The 24,637-nt window shown below is 37.5% G+C and overlaps 3 protein-coding genes across 3 annotated transcripts; 1 reads left to right on the top strand and 2 right to left on the bottom strand.

Annotated features, from left to right (window-relative positions):
• Window positions 1-2,092: 2,092 nt before the first annotated feature.
• LOC137948079 (uncharacterized) lies at window positions 2,093-7,260 on the top strand. Its single transcript, XM_068794017.1, has 5 exons — window positions 2,093-2,466; window positions 2,580-2,658; window positions 4,369-4,437; window positions 6,187-6,357; window positions 6,470-7,260. The coding sequence occupies exons 1-4, from the start codon at window positions 2,120-2,122 to the stop codon at window positions 6,292-6,294; spliced, it is 603 nt and encodes a 200-aa protein (XP_068650118.1). The 5' UTR covers window positions 2,093-2,119; the 3' UTR covers window positions 6,295-6,357; window positions 6,470-7,260.
• A 6,795-nt stretch (window positions 7,261-14,055) lies between these two features.
• LOC137948681 (4-hydroxy-tetrahydrodipicolinate synthase, chloroplastic-like) lies at window positions 14,056-17,700 on the bottom strand. Its single transcript, XM_068794808.1, has 3 exons — window positions 17,488-17,700; window positions 16,577-16,660; window positions 14,056-15,439 (listed from the first exon to the last, which is right to left on the bottom strand). The coding sequence occupies exons 1-3, from the start codon at window positions 17,571-17,573 to the stop codon at window positions 14,512-14,514; spliced, it is 1,098 nt and encodes a 365-aa protein (XP_068650909.1). The 5' UTR covers window positions 17,574-17,700; the 3' UTR covers window positions 14,056-14,511.
• A 2,048-nt stretch (window positions 17,701-19,748) lies between these two features.
• LOC137948945 (pentatricopeptide repeat-containing protein At5g66520-like) lies at window positions 19,749-21,420 on the bottom strand. Its single transcript, XM_068795173.1, has 2 exons — window positions 20,346-21,420; window positions 19,749-20,147 (listed from the first exon to the last, which is right to left on the bottom strand). The coding sequence occupies exons 1-2, from the start codon at window positions 21,348-21,350 to the stop codon at window positions 20,031-20,033; spliced, it is 1,122 nt and encodes a 373-aa protein (XP_068651274.1). The 5' UTR covers window positions 21,351-21,420; the 3' UTR covers window positions 19,749-20,030.
• Window positions 21,421-24,637: the final 3,217 nt, after the last annotated feature.

The following is a 24,637-nucleotide window of genomic DNA, read 5'->3' as shown; positions in this document are numbered from 1 at the left end:
GTATTTTTATTAGAAATGATTTTTCAATATTTTCTAGAAAAGACACCAACAAGGCCTTAGTGTCCTTCCCATAAATTTTACATGTGCCATTCTATAAGGGAAGCAGATGTGGTAGGGGAAGGGGGAAGGGAAAAAGGGACACTTTTCACATGAATGCTTATACCATCTTGTTTTGATATACGCAGAAAATGGAAAAGAAAAAAGGTTAGTAATATTTTAAAATTATGATGATTAAAATTTTCTCTCAAGTTTTTTTTTCTTCCCAAATTCCATTATTTTATCGAAGAAAATTTGTTAATTAAGAGAGAGTGACTTTCCCTTTATTTTATTTTTTCTCAATAATTCTCTGTTGCCAAATAGTTTTCTCTTCCCTTTTCTTTGTTGTCGGTTCCAAACAGGCCCTAATGAGAATGGACCTTTTATTTGAAACAATAATTTAAATAAAAATATTAAAATACTACTGCAAATATTTTCAAGAAATATTTGGTCCCTCGGTTTGTGGGCGTTGCCCGTTTTGTAGGGGTTACCTTGTGTTGTGGGTGTTGCAGGTGCACGGAGTGTTGACAAATTTGGTCCCCCGGTTTGTGGGGATTGTCCCGTGTTGTGGGTGTCGCAGGTGCATGGGAGTGTTGGAATTTTATTAAATTAACATTAAACTAATATTAAACTCTCCAACTTAAGAATTTTATTCCTTAGATCTAAACTACCCAATCATTCTTTGATATTGATTTGATGACCCTCTCTATCTACTTCACGTGAACATTTGACACCAAGTTAACAACTTAGGCCCGTAAAAAAATATTTTAAATTTTGAGAATATTTTATTATATGAGAATAAAATTTTCTTATCTTCACGATTATTATAATGCCATTTACTCTTTGTAAATTAAGGAACAACACAAGTCATTTGAGTAATCATATATTACAAGAGTAAAAAGAGTGGAAAGTCGATCATCATTATCTTTTCATTGATCAAACATTATAGGGTGAATCAATTTATGAATTATTATCTATTATACTTGGGTTAAAAATAAATTATAATTTTTTTTCTAATCTGCAATAATCACCCTGATTCGATCCGTAAGATCAAATGAGCAAAAAATATTAATAAGGCCCTGTTAGTGCCCTTTGTATTTTACTTATGCTGGGTAAAATACGCTAAAACCCGTTAGTGCTCTCTGTAAGTTGGGAGGGAAAGTAAATTACAAATGTAATATATTTTTCTCGTTGTAGGCATAATGCGAGGGAAAGGGAATTCAGAGGCGTCGAGCTTTGAATTCACTTTCCCTCCATCAATTACATCATGCTCGGGTTGTCGAATGAAAGGGTTTTGGAGAAAAAAATTTCTCCTCTCTTGCTCGCGATATTCGGCGATCTCAATTGCCCTCTTTGCGACCTCTCCCTGGCGCTCGACTCCTTTTCTCTCTCCGTCCCCAACACCGACGACCATCGGCGACTTCTCTCCCCTCTTTGTAACCTCTCTGTCTCCTCTCTCACTCGCAACCTTTGGTGATTTCAATCGCCTCCTTTACAACCTCTTCCTGGCGCTCGACTCTCTTTCTCTCTGTGAATATTTCTCTTGGATGAAAGAACCTTAATGGCCCACATCACTAAGAAGTGCAAATGCCCCTTAATGGCCCACATCACTAAGAAGTGCAAATGCCCCTGCTGCTGAAATTTCCATTAGAGATCGTCAAAATCTCCCATCATTTTGTATGGATCAAAACAAACAACTGACCAAACTTCAACCCCTAAAATGCACCAAGATTAGAATTCCAGCAAGTTACTAAGAAAGTAATCCTCAACATTCTCAATGTAATATATAAAGATGCTATATAAGAATGATGAAAGATAGTATATTAGACTGCTCTCAGCTCCACCTCATGTTTCTTACGACAGGAAGCCAGTCAACAGTTTGGAGACCGTGCCAATGGCTTTTGCTGTGGCCAAAGACTAACACAAACACGATAGTTCACTTTCCCCGGAGAAAGTAATTCGCTTTCCCTCCCACTTTCCCCCGGCACTTACAAATTAGGATATAGAGTACATACTGGCCGTATTCGATAATTACCCAATATTTTATGAAGGGACATAGTTCTCGTCATCCGAAAGGTGGGAGATGGCTGCTGTATCCGCCGGAGCTCCCTTGTCTCTCACATTTACGAAGCAATATCTGAATTTCATCGTCTATAACCAGAAAACTATACCCACTTTTTCCTTGAAAGGACGACCTCCAATTAACTCATCCCAGTTTGACCGGAAGGCTTCAAGAGAGCTTTCCCTTGTGGTTTGTCCTACACGCTCTGGATCTCTTCCTGCGGCAACACTTCTCGGCGCGGGGTTTTCCCTAGCTTTGATAGTAGCGTTCCCAGATGTCGCCTCCGCCGTTCAATATCCTCTACAAGAGCCACAAAATGCTCTCTCTCTTCCGACTTGGATGGTTCACGTCTCTAGTGTCATTGAATGGTGAGGATGTTCGTCTCGCTTTGAAATCTTGTGTTTGTTTACTTCTCTTTGTTTAGTGTTTCCTTGACTTTTAATGCGTTCTCGTTTTCTTCTTGGTAATGGGGGTTTTCAAGGATGACAGCAATGGCTTTGGTTTGGCAATACGGGGAGAAATCAGGCTATGAGCGTTGGAAGGGGCTGTCATGGGCTATGGTAAGGGGTTTCATTTTGCTTGTTTTCAATTTCCAGTGTCCATTTGGTGAGATTTTGTTGCGTTTTTTCTTCCCGCCTGTTTGGATGTGGCAAATGAGCTCTATCTTTTCTTTGTCACAAGCATTGTGTAGAAAAACATTTAGCTGTTCATAGCTGGGCTCAAAAGGGCTGAATTTTTGGTTTATTAGACTTTGAGATATCAATAGATCTCAGAAAGTCGTATTCCATAAAGAAAGAATCTCACAAAATTATTAGAAATTGGAAAACTTCTTGCTTAAGATATGACGTGACCTCCTGAAATTCAGAGAAAACTTTAAGAGGTTGGAAATTAAAAATGGGTATGGACAAGATGTAATATCTGCAATATTTCCATTTCGAAGGTTTGCGACATAAAAAAGGCTACGTATTTATGTCAGTTGTCTTAAAGTGTGTGATCTTATCTACGAGTTGATCTTGCACCAGGCAATGGGATTTTGATTCCAACATATTACCGGAATTTCAAGAAGTCAAAATTCATGGAGTCGTGTATAAAACTGGTCTAGTATGTCACTGTGATTCTTACTAATAAGAAGGTTACACGTATACGACCTGCTTTTATTGCATGGCCAGCTGATCTAGCCAGTTAGGCTGGCTTGTCAAATAAAATGGTCTTGTTTTATCAGAAAAGCCTATCTGCTTTCAAATTTAAAATAAGATTTTGATTATTCTAAGTTTAGACTTTTGTAATAACAAGAAAAAAAACTAGAAAGATATTTGTATTTATGTGAAGTGTGGAAAAAAGGCTTATCAGGTTTTTGTAATAACAAGAAAGAAACTAGAAAGATATATATCTATATCTTTTGTATAAAAAAAGGATTTTTTTATATTATATACTATGATGTCATACTGGTCCAACTGATAGTTGAACCTAGTTGAACCATAAGTGAATTCTGGATTGGTCTCTGGTTTGTTATCCAGCCAAAATTTTACGACATTGGTATGAAATCACACTTGCTTTCTTTTGTTAGAAATCTCTCTTAATAAAGGCAAAGCTTTAAGAGAGAATGCAATGGCATAAAAAGTTCTATAAATCTGAGTAAATGCAGCCTGAATTTCTTGAATCAAGTAAGATCCAGTGGTTGGAGAGGATTTTCACTAAACTTTAAGTCTTATGCTGAAACATAGATGATTTTCAATTATCTGTGACTGTAGAAGAGCTTGCCCACATTAAGTTTTCTTGGATATCCTCTTTGCTTAGTTTGGGTTTTATTAACACATATGCTACTGCATGAATTGTTTTTGTGCTCACAATGCACTGCTTTCTTTTTCATAACTATAAGACATGTAAAACCTGGTTGAGAATCAGTAAATGCATTTAGTTTATCAGCAATGGAGACTTGGCATTTTATGAGCACTTAGAAAAGCTGGAAGTGTTGCATCTTATGATTTTCTCTGTCATTTGATTGCAAACTATCTTTTTGTCTATAAAACATCTCACCATTCATATCCATGATATTAGGAGTACAAAGTTATTCTGGTTGTTAGAGATCTCAAAGATTAAGAAACAGAATTAGCACCTGCAGAAGGAATTGAGTGGTAGTCAATTCCTATATTTTGTTATAAAAACACACTCGCATAACATGTGCACATGTGAACAGATATATAGCAGTGTATGGGAATAAATTATATCATGCGCTTTCAGTGATCTCCTTTGATGTTCACTGCCTGCAGGTGCCGCTGCTTGGTGGGGCACTTTGTGCTTGTACATGGCATTTCTTTTATAATGCAGAATCTTTGGAAGTAAGGCTCTTTGCTTTGAAAGAAATCTTTGGTATTTTGTTGATGCATGTTTAACATCTTCTTGTTTGGAACCCCCTTTGTGGTCTAGATTTCTGAAACTATTGGTAACTTGAATTTTAGTTCTGTAGTTTGAATCTCTTGTTCTTTTGGCTGCAGAATTGATTTGAATCTCTGGGAAAAACATAAGTATCTTCTGTGGTTTTACTAACATAATTATAGACAAGTAAGTTGCACCGGATGACTGAGACGAAGTCTGTGACAATGCTACAATTGGATGGAGTTTTGTGCTCCATTGGTGTGGCACTGTAGTTGTGTCACAGAAATATGCCTGTCTGACATGGCATGAGAATTGTACAGTTATTTGAGTTGGCTGGAGAAATGGGGAAAAAAACTGTTGGTGTGAATGTGTTCATCAGCTTCATAAGGCTTAAACCATACTATTTGAACTTGTGTTGTAAGAACAGGACCTACCATTAAACTGGTGAAATAATGGGTTCAGTTCAAACCAGCTCAAGCCAGTTCAAGTCAGTTCAAATACCAATTGAACTTGTAGAACATCAATATATGTAGTGTGAACTAATAGTTTTATAAGGTCAACAAGACAAGTGGAATTTTACCAAAACTTGGTCCAGTTGGAACCGACCAGTTCCTGTTCTATGGGTTATCCTTGCCATGTTAGCTGGTCTCTAGGAGGAACAGTTTCTGCATGTAAGAGCTGAACCAGTCCTTAGTTCCAGTTCAACCAGATTCGACCATCTGTATTCAACCATTTTCAAAGGCTTTTTAAACAGTTTTTACATTTCTGGTATTCTGTTAACATTGAAAAGCCAATAGGCATGAAACATGGAATGTTACAAAATCCTACTTCCTGGTGGACAGGATAGAAGTGACTATGTTTTAGATTTTTATAATATTTTATGAAACTATCCTGAAATCTAATTTGGTGGCTTGAATATGCCGTAGACCCTGTTATTAACTTGTATTATCTGAGTACTAGAAGCACTCCTAGATAATGAAGGCTAAGGATTAATGGAGATTATTTTCAGAAACTGATGAATATGACACAGTTGTTACACACAGAAATAGATTTGTTGGTTCAACGGTTGTTATTTTTGTCATTCAAAGAGAAGGAAACTGTTGTTTTCTCACTTTCAAATCCCTTAATTTATCTCTAAAGCTGACAAGGATCAAAGGTAGGCAACTTCTAGAGATTCCATCAATCTAAACCTTCTAGAGCAGCATCACATTTATGTGTTGCCTTAAAAAAGCACAATCTGTAGTAATGCTTTTTTTTTTCTTTTTATTTATTTAGTAATTGGTGTAATCACAATAATAGTTGTCATTATTATATTATTTTCTCTGTGTGTGTGTGTGTTTGATCAGACCACTAAACTAGGCAAACTATCAGAGTTTGTATGTATGGAAACCTAAAAGTATATAGTACTTGTTCACACTCTTTACAGTCTTACAAGCACTCATACATTTACCACTAACCATCTTCTATTCCTTTGAAACTAAGATGGTTCACAGAACTGTAGGAACCGTATTTCTCCATCCTAGCATCATCATGGACTTGATGTGCAAGCGAGGAATACGATATTATTGCATTTAAAAGAGTAGTAATTTTGTGTTGGAATTATCTTATTATTAAAGGAGAAGGGTCAGCTGCTACTTTAGATTGACCATTCCGGTCTCTTTTTCTCCAAACCTCTTTTTCTTTCCTTTCTTCTTATTCTTCTTCTGCTGCAGATATTAGTGGCTCTGCAAGCTGCACTGACAGTCCTCGGTAACATCACAATGTTCATTGCGGCATTTCGCATTTACAGATCAACTCAAGGGGGCTCAGGGAATTCTTAATATGCTGAATGGTTCAGTGGTCCCTGCTTGTGAACCCATCAAATTTGATACTTAAAATTAGCGGTAAGCAATACCTTCTTTGTGTTTACTGCTATGTTTAGTTCCTAAACACCATTGAATGTTGATGGACAGCAGACTCCATTTCCATCTGATCCACTTGCTATTGTTTCCGCAGGTCTGTACTCTACAACTTTGCTGCCGAGGTTCTCTCAAGGAAAAATAGTTCCACGAAACCAAAACAACTGGCGCTGGCATCAGCTGTCCTTTTCTGTTTTCATTTTTGAGGATTCCTCGGGTGCCAGTCTTTCAATTTCGTGCATAATTACTGGTCAAAAACAGTTTGACTGTGATCCTTACCTCTTGTTTCAAGCATATGTAATTGTGGAGCTTCTTTTTCAGTCTTTTAAAAAGAATTTCTGTGCTATGAAAGCTGTTGTATGTAAATTTGTAAACTCAATCAGTAGACTGCTATATTGTTTCTCTGCAACTAAATCCGGATGTTAAGCATATGTTGCAGGTCCCATGATATGCTGGCGAAAACCAATTACAAAGTGCTATCCAGCAGGTTCAGTACATGCAGAAGGGTTTTTCTGTACCAGAGATGTCTTGGAGAAAAACAAATGGTAAGAGACAAGGTGCCCCATTCAAACATTGGGGTGAAGATCAGTGTGAGTTTTTCTTGCACATGATGATTTCATTGACACACTATAAATTTGAAGGCAGCTCGAGTACATATTAGGTGACTGCATCAATCATTTTTCATAAATTTATAAAATTATTCTTTTCTTTTCTTTTTTCTTTTGGTACTTGGTTGAAGTTTTAGAAGACAAAAGCATATTAAAATTCTGTACCAAAAGCTGATATAATGAAGGCCGCATCAGCAAGAGCTCCATTTCCATAAGAAGGGAGCTAGAAATATATGTTTTTACTTGTTTTTACCGGATATTACTTTAGTTGCTTGGTTTAGTCTCCACTGTTTATTAAACAGAACTGAAATGGAAAAGAAAGTCTTATTTGTATATGTAATCAGGTAATTTTACCTGTTTATCTGTTTATTAAACAAAAATGAATCAGGTAATATCTATTCCATACCTTTTTACATTGAATTACATATTATGTAGGGGTGCTATTGTAATATTTTACATACATTATGGGAAGGATTTTATTATTATTTTTTTTTTGTTGTAGGTAAATAAACCAAATTGTAATACTTGATAGAATGGGTATGAAATATCGGAATAGTATACAAAATAGCCTTATTCCATTTCATTTATATATCATCTACACTTCTATTTATGTTGTTTCCTTCAGGTAAGTCTTGGTGTGATATCATTTCAAAATAACTATTTAATATGGGAGGCGAAATGTCTAACTTATAAAACACAATGTAATTGCATAAACAATTGAAGGTTTCTGAGACAGATATTGGATCTTGCTCTGATATGAAGATGAATGGGGAGACTTGCATTCCTGTACCAATTGACTCAGACCTGGTTAATTGGGAAAAAAACAGGACCAGGTTTGTAATTTGAATGGAGACGTCTACTGCAATGGTCTTCACCCAGATTCACAAACATAAGAAGAGAGTAAGAGTTGTTTCATCCTCTATTGGGTACCATTGCAGTTGAGTTTTATTAAGAAAGAGGGAGTTGTGGGAAAGTTGATTACAGAATTGACTAAAAGACGGCCGGAGGAAGAAGGGATGTTCCAAGTTCAACAGAGGATGATGGTGAGGAATGATGCCTATTCATGCCTCCGGCCATCAAATTGAAGCTTGACTCTGAAGCACCCTTTCTACATTCAAACCAGCATCATGATCCATCAATGAGTGCAACGAAGCGCCCGCCCCTCCCGACCACAGCCATTAGAATTGCCAACAAGAGGTTCAGTCGTGCCTCTACAGGTCGGCCTTTTCTCTTCTTCTCTTCTCTTCTCCCTCTCTATCTTATTTTATTGATCTTCACACTGGGTTTAGGGTTTAATGCTCTCTTCCATTGACAGTGAAAACGTCCCTTTATTTAATAAGACAGTGAGAATGCATAAGACACCACTCTCAGGCTTCCCTCATCAACGATTAAAAATATGAACTGGTCTTTCTATTGAATCATCTCCTCTGATTTAAAATGACAGATTGCATAGAACTTTACCCAGCTGATGAAAAGTTTAAACATGCCAAGGCAAGAATCTAATAATTAAAAGGCTGGAGAGTCAAGAATCACTTTAGATTACATAAACCAATTAAGAAAACTAGTCAAACCTGACATAGATTAGAGAAACAAAAATTAAAACTAATCCAAGCCCTCGTGTATTGTAAAGGTCTTAATTAACTAATCTGACTAAGACCCACCTGTTTTCCGACTTGTGAGTCGGTTAAGTCGGATCGGATTTGGGATTGGTGAACTGAGTCAAATGAGTAGGAGTCGACGACCCTTTTGTTCCGGTCGCCTTCCCCTTCGATTTGCCTTGATTTGGGTGAGTCTTCTTTTCGCTCGGCCTATCCGACTTGGATTTACAAGTGTTTAGGGTTCATCCAAGACTCTTGTAGTGTAAATGTTTTCCGACTTGTGACTCAGTTAAGTCGGATCGGATTTAGGATTGGCGAACTGAGTCAAAGAGTAGGACTCGACGACCCTTTTGTACCGGTCCGAGTCCCCTTCGATTTGCCTTGATTTGGTCACTAAACCGGCGAGTCTTCGTTTGAAATTTCATGTGTTCGAATCCAAAAACACTTTGTTACTCCTTGTTAGTAACAAGTCATGTGTCAAAACCAATACGAAAGTTACATATCAAAGTTTATTTCAATCGAGTATAGGAGAAATGATTTGAAAAAGGAAAAAAAGGGAGGGAAGAGGGCCGAGGGATGGAATCGTTTTCCAAACATAAATGAGCATGGCCTATGTGCAATTGATTACGTGAAGAAAAGGGGAGAAAAAGCAAGCATACTGACTACCCCCCCACCACACCATCACTTTCATCATCTCCTCCAATTTACCACAGGGATGCTTCGCTTTCGCCATATCTTCTGGGTTTTCTTTTCAAGGGTGGACGTGGATTGCTTATAAATTTTCTATAGGGATCATCGAGAGAAGGGATCACAGAGAATGATTCGGTTTTCAAGGGCTAATGGAGTAGTACAAGCCAGGGAGCTTGAACGACTGATCCTGGTTAGTGAAATCGTTTGTGGAGCTTCTGGGGAACTTGTAACAAGCTTTGATTTCTCTGAATATTTATTGTTCTGTACGTCTGTTAAAAACTTTCAGGTCGTCACTGATAACGAGAACACGGGGAAAAAAAAATTCTCCAGTAGCCAAGTCGAAAGTAATGATGTGAAGGACTTCTCGAAAGCGAAGAACAATCATGGAACTTTGTCCCTTGTCTCTGCTCCGACCCTCCGACCCCATGGTAGGTCAGTGAATTTCTGAGTGGAAAGAGGGTAGTTTTGGTCGTGGAGAGCCCAAACTCGAATGTCGATCGAGGAGCCATGACCAGAAGTACCAAACAAATAAAAGAACTGACGACGACGAAGACGACCCTGGAACCTGTTCCTCTCTCTCTTTCTCTCTCTTATCGATCCAGAGACCCTCGTGGCCGTCATCATGATTTATCCCGACATGATTGCCAATCTCTCTCATCTCTCTCCATACATACATTCAGACACATACATGTCTCTTTGGCATCTTGAGTCTCTCTCAGTTATAAATAGCGTTACAGAAAGCGGGCTGTCTTCCAGACTACAGAGATCTTTCTTGTTGAGTTGTTCAGTATTCGTTTCACAATTTTGAGATCAGGGCGAGAGCTTGTTCGAAGGAACTCTGTTCATCATTATGTGTCTCAAGGCTTCCGGCTCCGATAACGATAACTCTTCACCTCCGCGCAGTTCCAGTTTCCGACGGCGGGGGAAGAGAGCAAAGGTTCGGGTGCTCAGGTAGGCTTCTTCCTGTGATTGTTCGAATTTTGTGTTGTTGAAGATGTTTATGAATGTGGATTGGAAAAATAACAGGAGGCCACTAAGAGAAGAGGAGAGGTTGACGGAGATGGAGCTACAAAACTTAAAGCTGTACTTGGAGAACCGGTTGATGATTGAAGAGAACGAGAGACTGAGGAGAAAGGCGCTTCTTCTGGGTGAAGAGAATCGAGCTTTGCTCACTGAGATGAGGAAGAAACTTCCCGGTGTCCATGACGACTGAAGAAGGCAGACTGTTGCAAGCATTAGATATTGTTGATTTCATATTTTCAATATCTTGGAGGGAAAATAAGGTGTAAAATGAAAATATTTCTTGTTTTTAATGTTAACTGTTGATCAAAATGTATTCTTACTTGTAAGAAGACAAGAATATTATTTTTCTTTTTAATCTTTTTATATTTCATTTTACTATTGTTCTTATGCAAATCATGTGTCTACCTCAGTCAAACCTATCAGAGATTTTCATGGGATACCATTCAGAGTTGGGTGTGCTAGGCAAGGTTAAATTAAAAAAGTTGCCCAATCCTCTAGGAACTAAATGAGTCAAAAGTTAATGTACTATCACACTAGAAACAACAATTGTTAAAACTTGATAGTGCCCACAATCTTCTTCCAATTGTTAATAAATTATTAATGAATTTAGTGGATTATCTTCTTGAAAATCTTTCAAAGCATGGAGCCCTACTCTCTCCTAGTCTGAAGATCTCCGTTAAGTTAGTTTTGATGATAATAAATATTTAAGTTACTAATAATATACATTAGTATGCTTTAAACAACAAAAAACCCCAAATTAACAGTATATTTATTCAACCAGTAGAAGAATGTTCAAACAACTCATTGAAAAAGGGATCAAGTAATTCATGCCAGAAAACACATCGATTAAATGGCTTAGTAACAACTACTCGACCAGATTGGAAAGTGAAAACTCTCAGAAACCCTCCATCCATGACAACATTTGAATGCCCAGAAAGACACTCTTCATAGCAAGCAAGTGACCTCATTTGTTTAGAAGGAATAAAGCCTTGCATCCAACCGATAGGAGAGAGAAAAAAATGTTTAAGCCTATTCTCCCATACGTTCGAATGACAAGTTCAATACAGCCAAGAAGAGAAAAAAAATGAAGAAACAAGGTTTGCAAAGAAGATTGTTCGGTTGGACAAGATTGTTCGAACGATGATGAGAAAGAAAAGACTTGGGAAACTATCATTCCATAGATTGTTCAAATAGCCGAGCCAAAGAAACCTAATGCCTAGAAGAGAAGAATGAGGTGTTGATTGAAGAACGTCAAACCGGTCCACAACTATTGAAACAACTCGTTCTAAAAAAGCTGTGAAAAGAGATTGAAGGCTTCAATCTGCATATGATAGGTCTCCAAATTCTATAACTTATGTATGCGATTGACATCTATTTATGAAAATTCTAAGTCTTTTACAAAATTTTAGTCATATTTTACTGAGATTTAAAAATGGACAAGAAATCCACTTTCAAGCTCAATGATTCAATTTGTTTAACGTTGATAACTTGTTTGTTGTAAGTTAATTTCACCCCAATGATTTCTCTCTCGACTCTTAAGGTTGCCAAGACTCCTCCCAAGCACACATACACTAATGAACTAAATTTGGAGTTTGCATTTTGGACTTTCAAAAGACAATCCTCCAAAGAGTTAAGTTTGTCTGAGCTTTTACTTTGAAATCTTTATTTGCTTAGTATTATTCGTGCTAGAGTCACTGCTCTCATGTTTTGAAATCATACCTTCATTTCAGCATTTGGATTAAAAGGGGTGGGGTTGTTGCATAGTATTATAAATTTGGGGTTGAACTTTCAAAATTCAAGTATTTAAGTGTATGTGTTTTAAAATCAATTAATTATACTTGGTCAACTATATTCGAATAAGAATTCTCCTACTTTGAAATTTAATTGGTTTGTTCATAATATTAATTTTGGGCTTGAAATTTGAAATCTTTATTTCTATTGAGTTGTTTTTCATGTGTGCCCCCTAGATTTGAAAAACTAATCCATGTTTTACATCAAACTTAAAATTTGAAATCTAGTTAAATTGGGACCTATTGAGATAGTGTTATATGAAATATGTACTTAGGGTTGGTATATCCATTCATTTGTGCTTGAATTATGAAATTTGCCTAATCAAAAGGTTATTATAAAGGGTAATCCTTTGCTAAGTTGGGTCAACCCTTTATGAATGCAAGACTGTTCTCATTTCAATTTGATCGGCAAAAGCCTTTATGGTTGAAGAGTAAAGGCTGGTAAGTGTTGTTTGTAGTGAGAAAATAGCCAGCATGAATGAGTGAATGAATGAGTTTAGAAATGAGAGAGATTCAATGCATTAAACACCAAAACCCAAGAGAGAGAGCCAAGGCAAGGTGACAAAATTTGTATGTATTGAATGGATGAATGTAGAAGAGTCATAAGGGTTCATGTAGGTTTTTCAAAACCCTTATTTGAGAAATAAAATCTCAAGGTCATCCTCCAACTAGGTGTTGTCGAGGTGTCTTGACAAAATTATATAAATCAATACAAGTCAATGTTTAATCATTCTTTTCTTCTCCCATTAATTTTGGATTTTGATTTCCTTCATATAATTGATTGATTTGACCTTGATCTTCTTCTTTTGATCGAGTGATTTGAGATAATTTATCTCCTTGATTGATTTGGGTAGATTGACCATGATTTGTAGGAGATCCTTAAGTAGCTTTGGAAGGTTATATTGACACCTCATATGAGAAATTTTAGGGATGAATTTACCTTAGACCATGTATGGGGACATCCTCCTTTGTGTGGATGAGATGGACGTCATCAGTTCAGTATGAGTGACATGTCCCCTTATGCTTCTTGGGTCACCTTTGCATGAACTTGATCTTCCTTTGTTTTTTATGTAGCTTGGAATAATGCATCCTCTTGTGCATGTCTTTGTGTGTTGACATGTCTTTGTTACTTATCATGTAGTTGTTGATGGTAAAACACTTTGTGAACTAGTGTAGTTGAAAATCCTTGTGGGTCTAGGCCCATGTGCCTAGTGAGTTATTCCAAAAGCCCTAGGGTCTAAGCAGGATTTCCTAGTTCGTTGTTGGAAAATCTCTTTACGAGTCTGGGTTAGGTAAATTAGTTTGTACCTGTAAATATAATATGAGTGTGAGAATTGTAATTAATTACTATGGTCAATTGAGTGAGTACAAAAATCTTAAGTTTATTAGTTGGAAAATAGGTTTTCTAAGTTGGCGAGTCAATTTGGGATGGGCCTTGGACCCAACTTCACTTGGTATCAGAGCATATACTCATATATGGGCTTCAAACCAAATTATCCACTTGTAGAGCCACAAAAAAGGGCCTACACGTGAGGGGGAGTGTTAATGAATAGTCCCACATGGATTAGTGAGTACAAGGTTCTTATTTTTATTAGTTGGAAAAGAGGTTTCCTAAGTTGGCTAGTCATTTTTGAACGGGCCTTGGACCTAACTTCACAGTTTTCATATGCCCCTCCATTTGAAGCATATAACTATTCGAGTGTTTTTTTGAATCAACCTTGCATTTTTTTGCCAAAAGAAGTCTACATTTTGAAATCAGTTGTTTAGGTTTTGAATTTAGCTATTATCATATATTGGAAAGATATCTAGGAGGGACGACTTGTATTGTGAAATCATCTTATTCGAGGTATTGCATGTGTAGAATTGCAAGCATTGTTCAAGCCTTTGAAGGCAACTAGTTAGTTGCTGATAAACCCTTTGTGATAGAGACAAATGGAAAACAAAAAAGGAGGGGCCACACACTCACTCACACTCACACATGCAAAAGGGGGCTCATGCCCTACTACTCTATTGATTGCATGACCTATTTATCATCCACATCAAACCAATAAGGTCTTCTCAATGCCTGTCCATGACTTGGCATTTCCACATATTTTTCTGCAGTTTCCCAGCATCAATAATGTTTAGGGGTTCAGAAAGATGTCTTGGTGTTTGATGGGAGTTCCATTCTAGCCATCAAACAGTAAGTTTGGATAATTAAATATCACCAAACTCAACATGCAAGTCGAATTAAAACTATTCTTTTGTCCTCACTGATAATATTTACATGCTCATACGAGGAAACTGTTCTTTTATTAAATCAAAACATGCTTGGTTCGGTCACTGCTCATCTTCCAGCTGCTTCTTCTACCCACAGAGTAATCCATATGCAATCTCATATCAATTGCAAGTTGTACTCTAGGACTTCTCTGTCCTGATTGTTTCAATAAATTAATATCGACCTACCAAAATAAACTCCTGATCATCCAGAATTTGTACCTCTTCATTTCCCACAAAATTCTCCCGGCCAAGATCTTTGACTATAGCAACAAACTCCTCCCTCCTTGCACGAGGGAGAGGAACATAAGGCAGCCGAAAGACAGGCCTCGCAACTCCCAACTGTGCCAAGGCTGTATTCAAACCGATGGGATTTGGCTCCCGAAACAACCATTCCACAAGTGGCATAAGCTTTGTATTCAAAGATGGATTTTTTCCTTCCAAAATGAGTTGACGCATTAAACCGGGAACAAGATTGCTAGTGACTGATATTACTCCAGTAGCACCATAAACCCACCTTGCATCATGGCATTGATCATCATTACCACTCCATGTCACTAACCCTTCGTCAGAATACTCCTGGATCCTATCATTACCAACACATTCTTTTACACCAGCAATACTGACATTCTTTGCAAGTTGGAGAATTACAGAGGGTGGAATATCTTGACCTGTCCTAGAAGGCACGTTATAGATGATTGTAGGACCCATAGACAGAACAGACTCAAAATGAGAAAACAGTCCTTCATGAGAGGTCTTGCCGTAGTAAGGGTTAATGTGAAGAGCAGCATGCATACCCATGGCAAAACCCTGTTCAGTTGCATGAACTGCTTCCTTTGTTGAGTTACTTCCTGTATTTCCAATAACCTTGATTGATCCACCAAAGCAGTTGACAGTGTGTCCAATGAGCATAATGTGCTCATCCCAACTCATAAGGTGGCCTTCACCAGTTGTGCCACCCACTACCACACCTTCTACACCATTTATGATCTGAATGCGCATCAAAGCATCGTAAGCTTCCAAGTCAAACCTCCCATCTGGTAAATACGGAGTTTTGAAGGCTGTTATCAGTCTAAGCTTCTTTATATCATCAACGGAAGTCCTGCATCACCAGAAAATTAAGGGTCCTACTGCTGGAAGCTGTATGCCTTTGATACGCAAGAGAAGAAGAATGCCCATGCAAGTTATTTATAATTAACTGAATTTATAATTTTTTTTCTTATTCCTCAATGCAGTTAATTCTAAAAAAAATAAAAATATTTGACAACTGAACCTTCTGAATCATATAATCTGCACAAGGACTATTGCATGTAACAGTAGCATAAATTTGTCTCATCGACTTCTTGCCTTAACAATTTCTAAAACAATGTTGCACAGTCTGCAGAATGACCAGATTGCATGCCCAAAACGAGGTTCTATTCTTCTCTTTCTTTATTAATAGAACTACAAGGATGTCTTCAGCAGGGATAGAAAGATAAAAGTACTTGTATGGTAGAAATTTCACAGAGAGATGCTTGTATTGAGCTATCTAATTAGTTTGCTTTAACAAATGTGGAAAAGGAGGGTGACCTTTCATGTGAAGTTCTTTCCATGCGACCCAGTCGACCGATCCAGGTCTGCCACTTCCGAGATTAAACCGGTCAATCCGGCCAGGTCAGCCACAGTTTTTCCTTTTAATGGGCTTTTAGTTATTTTGACCCAGAAAGGCTGAGGTCCGATTGAACCGAGTTCAACCCTCCAGTCTGGTTCAGGTTTTATAACATTGAGTATCACACAGTATAACTCACAAAAACTCCATTCCCTGTGCTTCTAACAAGCATTGATAGTAGTTTATTTTTTCTGTCCATGAATGGGAAACATTTATTTATTTGTTAAAAGAGCTTGAAGAAAATTTAGTCATTACTGTAATCATTTTCATTATAGCTTTAGTATAAACTATCATGGAGTCAGCTACATGAATGCTCCTCCATTCTACTCATATATTTGACTAACATAGTTTCTAATTTACCTTTCTTTAAATCTTCCATTAGAATTTTCATCCATATGGGATCTGTGTTGTTGTTTGCTTGAATGCAAGGTGGGTGGGAAGTTAGGCAGTGTCTGTAACCAATATGTTTTGAGGGGGAAAAAATTGAAAAAGGAAAAAACATAAGAAGGCACTGAAGGCCATTATATAAACTCAAAAGCAAGGGAAAAAAAATAATCGAAGAATACTATTTCATGGGTATCAAAGCTGGACCTGTTCTTCACTTCAAAGCTTCGCATTGGAAGATGAATATTGTGGACAATTGTTGCCTTGGGTGACCTCCATTGCAAATTCCTCCTGTATTTTGGATGGATATATAGCTCTTATAACAGCTACAAATGAATTTAACAAACAATAAAACATGCTAGAAGAAGGAAGTGGAAGAATTCTTTCCCATTAAAATGACTCTTGAAAGATGCTGATTACAACTTGCAGCACATTCGGAATCATGAGATACATAATGTTAGGGTATGCTCTAGGAATAAACACTGGGCGGAAAAACACAAAAAAAAAAAGTTGATTTACTAAAAGAAAAACACAACAAAAATGCACCCACTCCAAAAAGAATTAACCTGCTTCTAGTCTGTCTGATACAATTCCAGAAATTAACACCACTTACAACTAGGCCCGCAATCAAGCAAGCACCATGAAGATTGATTAACGGTTCAGAGGATACAATTTCAGGAGTTTAATATGATTACTGGTTCCTCATTATCGTTTCTATTTGTAGAAGTATCAGTTTGGTAACCTTGTCACCAGTGGAGAAGCCTTATAAATTTATCGTTTCTAGACTTACTGGTTGGTTATCAGAAAATTTGTCAGCAAGCTCCTTAAAAACATTTATAGGTGGCAGATAAACAATCATTGGCAGACCATTTTAATATCGAGCGGGGCAATCCATTCTCCTGAAGGTGCCAAATAAAAAAGAACAAACTTTTCCAAGATTTATTTTCTTCCGTTTCCTTTACATACAACCGATTGCTCGAAATTATGTGGATCAATTAACACATGAGCAACTTGGTTCATATTTTTCAGTAACAATCGATTTGCAGCCCATAAAAAAATTGAAACAAACAAGATATTAAAAAATTAAAAGAATTGTAAAACCAAAGAAAGAGAATGACCTCGGGAGGACTTTAGGCGTCGAGAGTGGAGATAAAATAAACATATCGTCTAGAGGGCACAAATTATGACTCCTCAAAGACAACATTTGCTTCTTGAGACTTCTATATCCAGGAAAAAGCGCAGTCCCGATTAAACAGTATGTGTGGTGCGTGGCCGGAGCAGATGCTCATAGACGAGATCGCTGAATCACACATGATTTCATCCCCGGCCGGAGGTTCATATGTTACAAAAAAAGCGAGGTGTTTAATACTAATCGAAGTTTTTATACTGAAGCTCAGAATCAATTTGGTACAACTATATCTACTTTACAATCTAATAATGCTATTTGAGTTCCCAATTTCAATGTTTTTGTCTCTGGTGGGATTCTACCTCAAGCTTACTACATTGACTAGATTACTACACATGTTGATATGTATAATAGTTAATAAAGGATGGCATCTATATTGACTGGATGTTAAAAATATTTTTTTGTACAAAAACCTGACAAAGGAAGTATATACGGAGCAATCTCTAGGATTTGTTACTCACGGGGTGGGGAGCCCGGGCAAGTAGTTTTGTTCAATCTATATCTATATCGAGGAGGACTGGTTGTTGATATTGGTAGAATATGTAGATGACATAACCATATTTGGAGATGATATTTATGGCATCACTAGGTGACAGCGGCTAGCCAATACATTCAAAAGACTGATCTGTTAGGTGCAGAAAGTTACCGCCTACAACACCCACCCCGCCCAGTCTGGAGTTGTCTCTCACGGGATTCGAATGCGGGACGTAGCGTACCTAGCTCTGATACCATGACAACAGCTAGCCAATACACCCAAAAGACTGATCTGTTAGGTACAGAAAACTACCGCCTATAAGAGTGGACGGAACCACTCTGACACTAGGTTGGTTGCAAAGGTTACTCTAGACTTATGGGGTGGACTATGGTGATATTTTGTCCCTTTTGCTAGATTAAATTTAGTGCACATGTTGATATGTGTAGCAATTAATAAAAGCTTGCGACTACATTGACTAAATGTGAAAAATGGTTTTCTGCATAGAGATATGAAAAATGCAGTATTTAAGGAACAAGACAACCTCTACGATTTGTTGCTCAGTGGGATCAAGTACAATTTTTAAACTACATTAGGCGATTTATGCTCTTAAACAAAGTCCTCAAGCATGGTTTGACTAGTTTAGCCAGGTAGTTATGGAGTTTGGGTTTGTAAGAGCAATTTTGATAGTTTTGATCTGTCTACATTTATATTGAGAAGGACTAGTTGTGTCATACTTATAGTGAACATGGATGGCATGATCCTATTTGGTGATGATACTTATTGAAGTTAAAGAACATTTATAGAAACACTTCCAAACAAAAGATTTGGGTTCATGCAATTAGTTTTTGGGTATTGAAGTTGCTAAGAACATTTTTTTTCTCAAAGGAAATATGTTATGGGTGTGCTCAATGAGACAAGAACATATAGAGGTAGATTGTCATTTCATTTAGAAATCAAGTCATGAATGGAAAAATTATTACTCATGCGAGAACTACAGATCAACCGGCTAATCTCTTTACCAAAGTTCTGCAAGGTGTTTGCTTCACTAAATTGATTTCCAAGTTAGGTCTTTTTAATGACTATTCCCTAGCTTGAGGGCGAGGGTTAGAATATAAGATGAAATAGATGAACCTGAGTACATGAACAAGGGTATGAGTTGTAATTTTTCTTTATTTTTAAGCATGGATCCATTATGTACTAATTCTCTTTGGGTGGTGTTGGTGTTGGGGGTTAATTGTTAGAGGGTAGGCAAATACTTTTCAAGAGTAGTTTAAATTGGGAAACTATTGCTTGATGAGTTTGCTTTCGTAGCTAAGAGTCCTAACTTGATTAGAAGATTAAATGAACTCTTGTTAGATTCCTAGTGGAAGGGTCAAGCTTGTAACTCATAAGCTATTCAACAAATGAAATACGGGCAGATGGTTGCAAGCCCCTTATTTTGTTTGTCTCTTGTTTGTGTCAACTTTAGCTACTTAAAAACATATTCCTTGACTGGCATCTCCCAAGGTCAAACAGCCATTCCAACTCCCCCCAAGTTCCCAACCAAAGGTCCTCTCATTTCCAAAACTCTACTAAAAAAAGTTTCATAGATTTCTAATTGATTTACCAATAGGATACTAATAAGATCTCCTGGAAACTAATAAATCGACTTTGCAATGATTGGAAAGAAAAAGTATTGCAGGCAAGAGATCATTGGAAGAAAGATGGACAGCCTCCACCATGATTTTGGTTGAAGCCTTTTTCTCACAATGAGATCCTACAACCAAGTCCAAAACAAGCCTCATTGCTTTTGCATCCAGTTTACAATATCTTTGTACACTTGTGTTTTCTGAGGTAAAACAATATGCAACCATAACTTGTGGCAACTCTCTGATCGATGCCATTCACGATTGGAAAACGATATGAATTATACGTTTTCAGCTGCAATGGGTCGTAAATTGCTATAGAAAACTAAGATAAACAAAGGCAATATTCTCGTAAAGAAGAGCCTTCAGAACATTTTAACCCTTCTCCAATAACTTGTCCTCAGAATCAGTAAGAAAGCCCAGTGACTTCAACTCGAAACTGACAGCAACCAATACACTCTCAATTTCACTCATCACAACTTCTGATGACCCCTGCACAGAGAATTCGCGCACAATCCCATCAATTTCAATCATGCTACATCCAGGAACTATCTTTTTGATTCCTCTCTTCATCATCAGAGCCCTTATTCTTTTTACATCATCAAATCTATAAGCCTTGGCATATATATCAGATAATGCAATATAAAAAGCATGATTTTGAGGCTCCAAATTTATTAGATGATGAGCTACCTGTTCTCCCAACTCGACATTCCCATGCATCCTGCAGCCCCCAAGCAAAGCCCCCCATACGTATACGTCTGGCTCTACTTCCATGCCTCTGATGACCTCTTCGGCTGCACTAAAAAGTCCGGTTCGGCTGAGTAAGTCCACCATGCAGGCGTAGTGCTCCGCTTGAGGTGCAATGGAGTACACATTTGTCATCAATTGAAAAAACCTCCAACCTTGTTGAACAAGGCCTGCATGAGCGCAAGCACATAAAACTGGCACAAATGTCACTGGGTTCGGCTTTGTACCATGCCCCTCCATTTCTTTAAAGAGCTCAATTGCCTCTCTCGCAAGTCCATGATCCGCCAAAACTTTAATCATAGAAGTCCATGCTAAAACATCTTTCTTTGGCATCTCTTTGAAAATTTCAACAGCCTGATCAACACAACCACATTTCCCATACATATCTACTAAAGCAGTTCCAATCACCACATCAAATTCCAACCCTCGCCGCTTCAAGTAGCGATGAACCCACTTCCCTTGATCTAGCGCACCAAGTGTGGCGCAAGCAGAAAGTACACTAGCTAAAGTAATCCCATCCGGCAAAACTCCATCACCACTTGTAATCTGCATTTCCTGGAAAAGTGCCAAAGCTTCCTTCGGTCGACCACCTTGAACAAACCCAGTTATAATTGAGTTCCAAGTGATTAGGTTCTTCCCATTCATCATTCTAAACAAGGCCAAAGCCAAATCAAGCACTCCACACCGCAAACACCCAATAATAAGAGTGTTCCAAGACACAACATCTTTCTCAATCATTTCGTCGAACACCCTCCTCGCTGAATCCAAAACCTTGCATTCAGCATACATACTAATCACAACGTTCTGTACGTATACATCGTTATGGAAGCCGAGCTTCAGGACGTGACCGTGTACACCTTGGCCTGTCAAAAGGTCCACCAAGCGAACGCAGGCCTTGAGAAGGAAAGAGAAGGTGAGATGGTCGGGACTGATGCCGCTGAGAAGCATTCGCTTGTAGAGGGAGAGACATTTGACTGAAGTACGGCCGTCGTGACTGTGAGCCCGGATGATGCAGTTATAGATGAAGAGGTTAGGATTGTGGATTTGCTGGAATATCGCGGTGGCGTACGAGAGAGAGGTGGCGGCGGTGGTGGCGCAGAAGAAGAGAAGGCGACTGATGAGGACGGTAGGGTCGGGTAGGTTGGCGGAGGTGATGATCTGGGCGTGGATCTGTTTGAGTTGTTTGATGGATTTGCAGTCATCAACTAGAGAAGAGAGTGAGTGAGACCCTTTCGAAATGAATCTAAGGGCCCCCATCAACTTCGTCAACAAACGAATCGCAGTTCACTAACATGCAGCAACTCAATATTTTACTTACTAATGACCATTCACCACCTTCCTACTGCAAACGGATTCCGATCGGCTCATAACCGATGTTATAAAATCTGATCCGGTAACTAGCTCGTCGAGGTGATCAAGTCCGGTTCAATCCTGTTCAATGGGTTTAATAGCTATTAAATCCGTGTTGGGCCTGCTAGTGCCCAGTGTTAGTGAAATTTCATCGGGCTCGGGCTATCGGGAAGAATAGCCAAAAGCTGTTAGTACCTAGAGTAAGTGTTCGGGGAAAGTAAAATACAAATTACATCGAGCTCGGGCTATCGGGAAGAAAGACTCTGTCGAATAAGGGTTTCAGAGAAATTTTGTTTTATCTCTTGCTTGCGACCGACTTTCGGCGATTTTAATTGCCCTCTGTGCAACCTGTCTCTGGCGCTCGACTCCCTTCCTCTCGCCGTCCCCAGCGCCGACGACCTTTGGCGACATCTCTCCCCTCTCTGCAACCTCTCCGGCTCCTCCCTCGCTCGAGACCGTCGGCGATTTCAATCACCCCCTCTGCGACCTCTCCCCGACGCTTGACTCTCTTCCTCTCACTGTCTCCAGCACCGACGAGTTCTCTCCTCTATTTGCAACCTCCGTTATTCGTTCCACTCCCTGAGTGAGGAAGACGAGTTACAATAACTCAATGCAACACACGCCATAAGTACTATTATTAATTTTTCCTTTTAAATAACCATTGTTATTATTTATGTTCTGTTTTATTTTTTTTATGATATCGTTTTTCTGTTTTTGATTTTATATTCATATTTTGGATTTTTTCATTTTGCAATACTTAGTATTTAATTACTTCTCGATTTTATTTTTTAATTATAAAGTATAATTAAAAATAATAATTTATTTTTATTTTCTTTCATTCCTTTTAAAATAATTTTAGCTTTGTTTAATGTTTGGGTCAAGTGGAGTTTCTAAACACTCAACCTAACCTTGAACCATATTTTTAATAACTCAACTCTACCCCGAACTTTTAATCTTAAACCCCAACTTCTAATTTGACAAAAAAAAAAAAAAGGCTAAAAAATGGACCTAGATCTATCCTGTTTCCCATACTAATTTGACAAATATTTTTTGTGTTATATTTCTGTATGTACAATTGTGATTTTTTTATATTAAATAGGTGATTGAATTATATTTGTATTATTTTTATTTTTATTATTACGATGTTTGTGTAGTACGATGTTTGTATAATTATTTCATATTTAGATATTACAAAATTACAATTTGATTACAATTTTAATAATATAAAAGTAAGTATTTTTTTAATTATTATATTTAATATATTATATTTATTAATTAATATTAATTTAATTTTCTAAAAGTCAGATATATTAATAATAAATAATATATCTGTACTTTAGACCACACTTTCTATTGTGCAAACTAACACAAATAAGTACTTTACATTGTACACACTAACAAAAACAAGTACTTTACTCTACACTTTTCATTGCGCACACTAACACAAACACGTACTTTATTTTCCATCTTACTTTCTCTCCCCCTTCGAACTTACATCGTGCATTAACAACCCTTAATGTCATATTTTAGTCTTGGGAATTTTCGAAGGAATTGGGCACAAAGAAGTTGCTAGGCTTTGGCAGACTGAAAAAATAAAAACCCATTGATGCAGTGCTAGCCTTTGGTAGTCTAGGTAAAATTCATTCTACCAAAGAAACAAGAAGAACCCCCTGATTCCAAATCAGCAGATATATTGGCCACCTATCCACAACAAAATTTCATGCATTAAGCGCAGGAAAACCACAAACTAAAATCAGAACAAAAAACAATTCTCTCTCCAAACTAGAAGAAAATAAAATGAAGAAAAAATAACCTAAAAAACTTCAACATACTAAGGAAGACCAAAAGAGAATATAGACATATAAAGCCCCACCAAAGAAAATATAAGGAGACTCCTTCAGGACCAAAGGTATTGAAAAATGCCTCGATTGAACATCGCTCTGTAAAACAAATTGGTTAGCACTATCAACAACCATTAATCTAGACTGCCCGAACAAGGTGGAGAGTTTAGAACATTTGAGGATAGCCACAAAGAAGAAGCTTATTGAATAAAAGAAGATTCTAAACAAGAAGAAAACAACACCCCCACAAAACAACCATTACTTCACCTAAACGGGGAATGGCAGAGAACCTTCTATCTTGTTTGGGCCCACTGAAATAAAGAAAAAAACCTCGTGCATTATGCATAGGAAAACTACAAACTAAAATCAGAATAAAAACAATTCTCTGTCAGAAGTAGAAGAAAACAAAAAGAAGAAAAAATAACCAAAAAACTTCATACTAAGGAAGACCAAAAGTGATATAAATATGTCTATAAAACAAGAAAGTAGCACTATCAACAAGTTCGTTAGCACTATCAACAAGTTCGTTAGCACTATCAACAACCATAACTCTAGACTGCCCGAAAAAGGTGGAGAGTTTAGAACATGAAAGGCACAAAGAAGAAGCATATTGAGTAAAAGAAGATTTTAAACAAGAAGAAAAAGACAGCGTTTCGCTCCCTTCCCTTTTGCGTTTTCCATGAATGCAAAGAGATCCGTCATCTTTGCCACCATTGTACCATTGTACAGAGACCACTGTTAGAGACTCAAACGAGCAGAGAGCCGTTGAGCTTTGTTGACAGGGAGGCTATGTCGAGAAGACGAGTAAAATGTATTCCAAACAGTATATTCAAAACTTCGTATTGGTTACAGGTTACAATTGGGGTTTTATACAAGAGAAGGGTAAAACAGTAATTTTATAAATTTACATAATAATAAATATTCAAATGATAAAATACATTCTAATACTCCCCCTCAAGGTGGCTTATAAATGTCTTTGACAGCCATCTTGGATAACAAAGAAAAAAGTTGGGTAGAAAGAAGAGGTTTAGTGAACATGTCAGC

Source organism: Aristolochia californica, unplaced genomic scaffold (assembly GCF_029961685.1).
Source record: "Aristolochia californica isolate CCGP_79_NKW_82.1479 unplaced genomic scaffold, dmAriCali1.0.hap1 SCAF_13, whole genome shotgun sequence".
Taxonomy (NCBI): domain Eukaryota; kingdom Viridiplantae; phylum Streptophyta; class Magnoliopsida; order Piperales; family Aristolochiaceae; genus Aristolochia; species Aristolochia californica.
The sequence above is the reverse complement of the archived record's forward strand: the minus strand, read 5'-3'. Positions and strand labels throughout refer to the sequence as shown.

Bases quoted from the DNA above. Each gene is read 5' to 3' on its own strand.
- LOC137948945 (XM_068795173.1), bottom strand. From the start codon at position 21,350: ATGCTTCTCAGCGGCATCAGTCCCGACCATCTCACCTTCTCTTTCCTT. The intron at 20,148-20,345 runs GTAGCTCATCAT...TTCTCTGTGCAG, and splicing joins ATGTCGAGTTGGGAGAACAG to GGGTCATCAGAAGTTGTGAT.
- LOC137948079 (XM_068794017.1), top strand. From the start codon at position 2,120: ATGGCTGCTGTATCCGCCGGAGCTCCCTTGTCTCTCACATTTACGAAG. The intron at 2,467-2,579 runs GTGAGGATGTTC...GGGGTTTTCAAG, and splicing joins GTCTCTAGTGTCATTGAATG to GATGACAGCAATGGCTTTGG. The intron at 4,438-6,186 runs GTAAGGCTCTTT...CTTCTGCTGCAG, and splicing joins ATAATGCAGAATCTTTGGAA to ATATTAGTGGCTCTGCAAGC.
- LOC137948681 (XM_068794808.1), bottom strand. From the start codon at position 17,573: ATGTTGTCTTTGAGGAGTCATAATTTGTGCCCTCTAGACGATATGTTT. The intron at 16,661-17,487 runs GTCATTCTCTTT...TCCAAAATACAG, and splicing joins ACGCCTAAAGTCCTCCCGAG to GAGGAATTTGCAATGGAGGT. The intron at 15,440-16,576 runs GTCCAGCTTTGA...CTGGTGATGCAG, and splicing joins AGCTTTGAAGTGAAGAACAG to GACTTCCGTTGATGATATAA.